General features: G+C 46.3%; 1 protein-coding gene across 1 annotated transcript; it reads right to left on the minus strand.

Annotated features, from left to right (window-relative positions):
- Positions 1-2,417: 2,417 nt before the first annotated feature.
- On the minus strand, positions 2,418-4,382 carry LOC145805823 (uncharacterized). Its single transcript, XM_082901033.1, has 3 exons — positions 4,224-4,382; positions 3,553-4,135; positions 2,418-3,443 (listed from the first exon to the last, which is right to left on the minus strand). Exons 1-3 carry the CDS (start codon positions 4,287-4,289, stop codon positions 2,572-2,574), a joined length of 1,521 nt encoding a protein of 506 aa, XP_082757159.1. The 5' UTR covers positions 4,290-4,382; the 3' UTR covers positions 2,418-2,571.
- Between the last annotated feature and the right edge of the window lie 2,952 nt (positions 4,383-7,334).

Raw genomic sequence — 7,334 nt, forward strand, 5'->3', positions numbered from 1 at the left:
CAATCCGATACCTCCTCAGCAAGCCTGCTCTAACCGGGAAGGTAGCAAGATGTGTAGCCCCCAAGGCGATCAAAAGCCAAGCCTTAGCTGATCTCCTTGCCCAATTTCCAAGTGGTGACTATGAACCAGTGAATGAAGAATTAAGAGGAGAGGTGCACGCAGCTATGGCTTCCAAGGAAAGCTTCTGGACATTGAGCTTTGACGGAGCAGCAGCCGGAGGGAAGGGAGGAACCGGGATAGTCCTTACAAGCAAAAGTGGGGAAAAGTTATATTTGTCTTATAAACTGGATTTCCATTGTTCGAATAACGAAGCCGAGTATGAGGCTCTTATTTTAGGCTTGATAGCAGCTGAGAAGCACAGTATCAAGAAGATTCGGATCCGGGGGGACTCAAAGCTGATAGTGAAGCAAGTTTCAGGACAGTTCGTCTTAAAGGAGCCTGCCTTGGCCACATATCGAACAACAGTCCAAAGGCTTCTTGACAAATTTCAGAAGGTCGAAATAGAGCATGTGCCTCACTCCGACAACAAGTTTTCAGATGCCCTCGCAACATTAGGGGCAAGAGTTGACATTCCAGAGGAAGAGGCAACAATTGTTATCAAGAAGAGAACAGAACCTTCAATAATACCCGAAGACAAAGGCCTTCCGGAGGACTGGAGAGGAGAAGTCCTCGAGCAACTCAGAAGCAAAGTTGGAAAACTGACTATGGCCAAGCTTGCCCAATTCACAATTATTCAAGGTGAACTTTACTTCCGAGGAGGTACCGGATTCCTAGCCCGGTGTATTGGCCAACAAGAAGCAAGCTTCCGACTACAACAGATCCATGAAAAGTCTTGCGGGGATGGGGATATCAGTCTGTATAGAAGAATCCAAAGACAAGGTTATTATTGGCCCGAGATGGAGAAGGACTCAAATCAATTACAGAGGGAATGCCCCAAGTGTCAGTCATACATCCGGGAGGATGAGAGTTGCTTTGAAATTGACACCCCTGACTGGAGGCAAGTCTACATTGACTATCTCAAAGAGGGAACACTACCTGAGAGCCCGAGGGACATTGCACACCTCAAGAGGAGAGCGAGGCGGTACTTTCTTGATCAGGACAAGCTGTATAGAAGAAGTATTGAGGGCGCTCCCCTGAGATGTCTCTCCAAGGAGGAGTCAGATCTAGTCCTCGGAAGAGCCCACGAGATTGAACATCAAGGAGGGGCTCGGCTGTTCAAGCAACTTATACACCTTGGGTATTACTGGCCGACCATGGAGTCAGATGCATCCCATCACGTGAAGAGGTGCCAGACTTGTCAGAAACACGGAAATTTGATCCATGCTCCAGCTGTAGACCTGCATAGTATCCGAACGCCATGGTCGTTCCATACCTGGGCTTTTGATCTGATAGGGCCCATCTCCACATCTTCTAAGGGGTACAAGTGGATTCTCGCAGCCACAGAATTGAGTACAAAGTGGGTCGAAGCAATTCCTCTGAAGAACGCTACGGGGCCTGCAGTTGTGAACTTCATCAAGGAGAATATCATTTGCCGATTTGGAGTACCAAACACCATCCTCTCGGATAACGGCACTCCCTTCATAAACAAATATGTGAAGAGCCTCCTAGAGACTTACCAAGTGAAGCATCACAAATCCACACCCTATTATCCAAAAGGAAACGGGCAGGCGGAAGCCACAAACAAGACACTGATAAGGATTCTGAGCAAGATGATGGATGAGTTTGGGGGGACTTGGTCCGAACAGTTGATAGTAGCCCTATGGGCGTATCGCACTTCGAAGAGAAAGCCAACTCAAGCAACTCCTTACTCCCTTGTGTATGGGTCCGAGGCAGTGTTACCTATAGAGTTGGAAACGCCATCTGCTCGAATGGCTCTCGCCTCGGGGATGGTGTTGGAGCCTCGAACCACCAGATTGGAAGCATTAGAGGAAAAGCATGACAGAGCTGCAAAAGTCATGGAAAGGTATCATGAGTCCATCGCCCGAGCCTATAACCAGACTGTGATACCAAGGAAGTTTGAAGAAGGTGATCTAGTATGGAAGATTGTAGACCCAATCATGCGAGGACAGCCTTTGCGCAAGTTTTCTCCAAAATGGGAAGGGCCCTAAAAGGTGGTTCGGGCGAGCTCAAGCGGGTACTACAAACTTGTAAGGGTTGAAGACGGCTTCCGAACAGGCCCGCTCAATGCAAAGTTTATCAAGCATTACTACCCATAGTTGGACTCATCTATGTTGAAATTCATTTTCACTTTCTTACTTTGTCTAAAAGTTGTATTTCCCTTACGTTATGAAGAAGCTGGTTTTCTTTATGGTGCATGTTTTATCCCATCACTTACAGTGAATCTATTATACTTTCGTCAAGAAAGTTGAAGAACTAATGAGAATATTTCAGGTTTTATATGTGCGTATGATTGTTCTTTCCATTGTATCATTCGAAATAAATATTTTATCAAGTAGAATGAGAAAACAATGCGAAAATATCCAAACAACAAAAATTTTGTCATTTCATTGCATTGTCCTAGATAAAACATTTTTATCGAAAGGGGCAAGAAAGTAATGATAAAAAAAAAACTCAATCCTTCCTAAAGACACCCTCGAAGAAGCTGCCCGTCACATCTACATCTGGAGGACAAACAGTAGAGTGTGCCTCTAAAGTCTCCAAGGCCCGAGCATAACCCGACTCAAGTTCACGAAGAGTTGCCTTTATCTCATCTATAGAGGTGCGATAAGAAGCAAGCACAGACATAAGTTCTAGCTGATGACTGGCGTTCGAAGCTATATCCAGGCGCTTCCGAAGCCATGATAAGTCCACTTGGTGACGCTCCATGTCAGAGATCCCCTGATACGCCATCTCGACTACTTTCCCATTAAGGTCACACAACCGTTGCCTGTCCAAGCTATATAAGATAGTGGAAAAAGACTCGAGAAGAGCAGTCTGAATGAGTGGACACTGGCAAGCAAATGAAGCAAAGGTCTCCGGGTAACTTGAATGCACAAGCTGTAGAACTGAAGCAAACTCAGGAGCTACCCAATAATGGAGAAATGATACTTTGCCAGAAGCTGAAGGAGGAATTGGGGCCGGAAAGCTGCTAGTCTCAGGAATCTCCCCAATGTCTATCGGGTTAGATGAACCACCCGGAGGGGTAACTCCCGGCAGAGGTCCCGAGCCTGAGAATGCCGAACGATAAGGGGAAAGACCAAAAGCATCACTATCAATGTGGAAATCACTGAGATTCAAATCCAAAATATTCGAAGGCACTGGCGATGAAGAACCTCTGGCAGTCGTCTCAAAGGCAGGTGTTCCCCCTTGAGAAGGAGAACCGTGAGGAGTTACAAAGAGAGTCGGAGTAGAGTCTGGGGCAGGTGAAGACGGGACCCCGGTAGCAGCTAACACTGGAGCAGAGTCTGAGGCAGGTGAAGGCAGGACCCCGGTAGCAGCTAACACTGAAGAAAAGATAAGGAAGCCTTATTAGAGGTAGGGAACAGGAAAGCCATTTGAGTAAAAATGTCTCACAGATAGAAGTAAATGACAAACTTCAGAAAGAAAGATTACCAGAGGGAGAATCAATATGCAAAGCCGGAGCAACTGAAGGACTCCTAGCATCAGCAAGGTCACTTGGCCGTATAGAGAGCACCTGATCGATCTCAATGTCTGACAAAGCCTGAACAGTAACAGTCATCCCTGAAGAAGGAAGGAGGGCCGGAGGATGAGAATCACCATAAGTGCCAGAGCGAGTCTCAGAGATTTCTAGCACATCCACCTCCACACCATTCCCAGAGGCGCACCTCGTCTCTACATTGCTTCTAGAAGCATGGCCTACGGCATCAATTTCTGTGGCATCAGTCCCTCCAGTAATCTCAACATCAGAACGGTGAGCCCCAATAACCTCGTCACCAAGAGAGCGCTCCTCCTCAGCTACGGTAGGGCGGTGACGATGCATGCGTGGAATAAGGTCACAAAAATGGTCGGAGGACTCAGCCTCATCATCGTCATCATCTATAACTGCTATACGAGAGGTGCGCATCTTCACAAGTCTTGCAGACAAAGGGAGGGTGTCGTCCAAATCTGAGTCCGGCCTGGGGGAGGCAGCATGGCCAGGAGCCACGGTACTGAGAACGTCAATAACCGCAGGATCCTACACAACATGGGCAAATAAAAGTTTTCATTTTTAGAAGGTATAGTCGTAAAAAGGAAAGTAACTTCAAATCAAAAATTTCGGGTACCTCATGAAGCCTTTTGGAAAGGCGAGGAGCGGAAGGACTGGCATCAGAAGTCCTCTTGTGAGCCATCTTCTTAAGGCGGGTCGTCCGAGGACCAGCGGCCTTATTCAAAGGGACTGGCTCCGGAGAAGTAATTGCCAAGCTAGAAGCAGATGCCCGAGCAGAAGGGTCAGTTGGAGCAGATGAGGTGAAGAAACTCTCGTACATGTGGTCAGATTTTCGGCTCTCGGGTAGCCGAAGAGAAGAATCCTTCTTATAAATCGGCGGAGGCAAACATACGGTCGGTCTGCTCTGGACAAATGCAATAAACGCATCGATATTCTTCTGCAAATACCGCCTGAAAGAGGGGGTGAAACCCCCTACTCGGCTCAAGCCTGGCATCGTCAAAGAGCCGGATATGGGAAGCACGGTGTGTACAAGCCCGCGACTGAAGCGCCCGTAGCTCGCTGAAAATGATAATAAAGGAGGTGCTGGCCCCGGGGTACATTGATCAAACCCGAATTGACATGCTACGTGGTCAGGCCTATAAACGGCACTATCAACGCCTTCCTCATACCACACCGGTAATGAACTCGGACGAATCATAATCAGCATATCAACAAAGGGTGCAGGGATGTTCTTCGGCAAAGGAAAGGACACCGAGCGGGAGGAACCATGATAGATAAGCGGTGTGGCCACACCCACAGGTGGGCATACATACGGCTGTGCCACAAAGCGTTGGGGATCATCCACCAGAGTATTCAAGGATAAGGTGGAAATGGTACGTGACCACCGTGTAATCAACGGCTGGCAAGACTTCGCTTTCTCAAATGTCCGAGACCCATCAGTATCGAGCACGGGGATGCCATCTTTATCCACTATCTCCCGAAGAACTTCCGCCTCAAATACAGTCGGAGCAGGGGCAAATTTTGGGAACCTCTCGAAGAAGAAACATAGCAGGAACTGGCTGTGAATAAAGGAGACAGGCTCATATCGACCCACGGAGCGAACCATATCTCGATGTAGTAGATCCAGCCGATAGTAGAGATTCCCAAGAAATAGTGGAGCCAAAGGGATCCGATCTCCTCTGAAGAGCCTGACTGCCAAGGGGAAGACGAAAGGATTGAGGGAATCCGGAGGCGTGCTCGGAAGAATGAAGAATGAAAGGAAGCAAGCCAGAAATCCCAAGAAATAGAGCCTGGAGTCATACATCGGACCGACCTCATACTCCCGAGAGTTAGGGTCAGCATCTCTGGCCAAGGGCTGAAGATCTTTGAAGAAGTGGCGGATCCATGCAGTATAGGAGGCACGGTCCGTCCTTACTCGACTAGTCCTCCTCGCTGAACCATCAAAAACGGAACTCCACCGACCACAAGTTTGAAGATTTAGCTTCAGAGATTGGATCAAAGAATCATCTTCGGGGGGTGTCTGCTCAGGGTCGAAGGCATCAGGGCCGGTTACTTCCAGACGCAGCAACATGAACACATCCTCAAGGGTGGGCCCCATCTCGTGCTGGCCAAGTATAAAGGTGTGTGTCTCGGTGCTCCACCGAAGAGCCATGGCTTCCAAGCTAGCATTGTTGCGACGGATGGATAGGGATCGAGATATTTTCACTGGGATCAATAGGCGGGCCTCTTGAAGCCGCTGACAGAAGCTCTTGTCCGAGAGAACATCATCGACCCACTCCTGCCAACCAAAAGGAGGGTTTGAGAAGGCCTTGAACTGAGGATAACAGTATGGAAAGTCCCCCCGCTCAATCCGAAAGCGTAGCACCGAGGAAGGAGAAATGAGGGCCTCATGTCCAGAGTCAGTGTCCTCAGTGAGACATAATGGAGCCCCATTCGGAGATAGAAGAAAAGTGGTGGAGGTAGCCGCCCGCCAGAAGGGGTCTTTCCGACCAAAATAAGGAGATTTCCTCCACTCAGATGCCGGAGGTACATCCCTCTCTTTCATGAGAGCCGGTTCTGATGACCCCGGAGCTACGGGTTTCTTTTGAGAAGACATATGGCTGAAATAACAGGTATAAATAGTAAGGAGTTGACCATATTAAAATTCAGAATATTGGAATTAAAGCAACACATTCGAATGAAATTTCGGCATCAACTATTCGTTTCTCTGAGAGTCCATGAATTCAACAAATTCTACGAGGAATTTTTTACACCAAGAGTCCAGGTTCAACCCCGGAAGTCATCAACAATTCTTTTTCTCGGGTGTTCTTCAAGCTCAACAAATTACAGTACCGATATGTGTATCAACAACATACAGATTTTCAGTTTTCATCATCGATAAGAGATGCAATATCATAGGTCGTTTTGTGATGAAGTTCAATTGGGTCAATTTCTCAAAGTCACTATGTTCCATGTTAGAGGTCCAATTTATACGAGGCTCAAAATTTGGACAGAGTAAAGTTCAATAGCAAATTTCAGGCCCAAGATCCGAAGTATTTTACATTTCTCATCAGTAGCAAGATTCAATGGATTGTCATGTGAATTACAAGAGTGTTCCTCCCAAGTCAATATTATTTGTTCAGTTCAAGTGGCAAATATTCTATTACGAGGGCAAAATTCAGCAGCAATGGGTCAAGTTATGCAATAGTCCAGAATTTCTTTAGCAAATTTTAAGTTAGAAAAATCGTTTAAATAAATCCCACAACTTATTACAAAGCCCAAACAAATTCAAGATTCACATTGGGATTTCAAATCACCGATATTATTTTTTTTTTTTTAATGTATCAGAACATGGAAGTTCTTGCATGGATTCATTCATTTATTTGTTTATTTTATTTATATATATATAAATATGTATATATATATATATATATAAGTAGTGCTGCCACCACACAAAGAATATACATATATAAGAATAAAATAAATAAATAAACAAAACACTTAAAGAGCTTACTCTACAAAAGACTTACACTAAGATTAAAATATATATTTATATATATACTTACCCACAGGTTTAAGGCAGCAATGACAAAGAAGAAGCCGAGAAATAGTGCCAACCGAACTGCGACTGGAAGTAATGGCAAGACCATAAGTGTGAGACACATGCACCCTGGGCCGACGCTGAGTTGAGCAGTGCTAAGCAGGCTCACACGCACGTCGCGTTGAAAGGGCAACGTGCGTAGTCGGC

Source organism: Camellia sinensis, chromosome 13, assembly GCF_055761805.1.
Source record: "Camellia sinensis isolate YWXY chromosome 13, ASM5576180v1, whole genome shotgun sequence".
Taxonomy (NCBI): domain Eukaryota; kingdom Viridiplantae; phylum Streptophyta; class Magnoliopsida; order Ericales; family Theaceae; genus Camellia; species Camellia sinensis.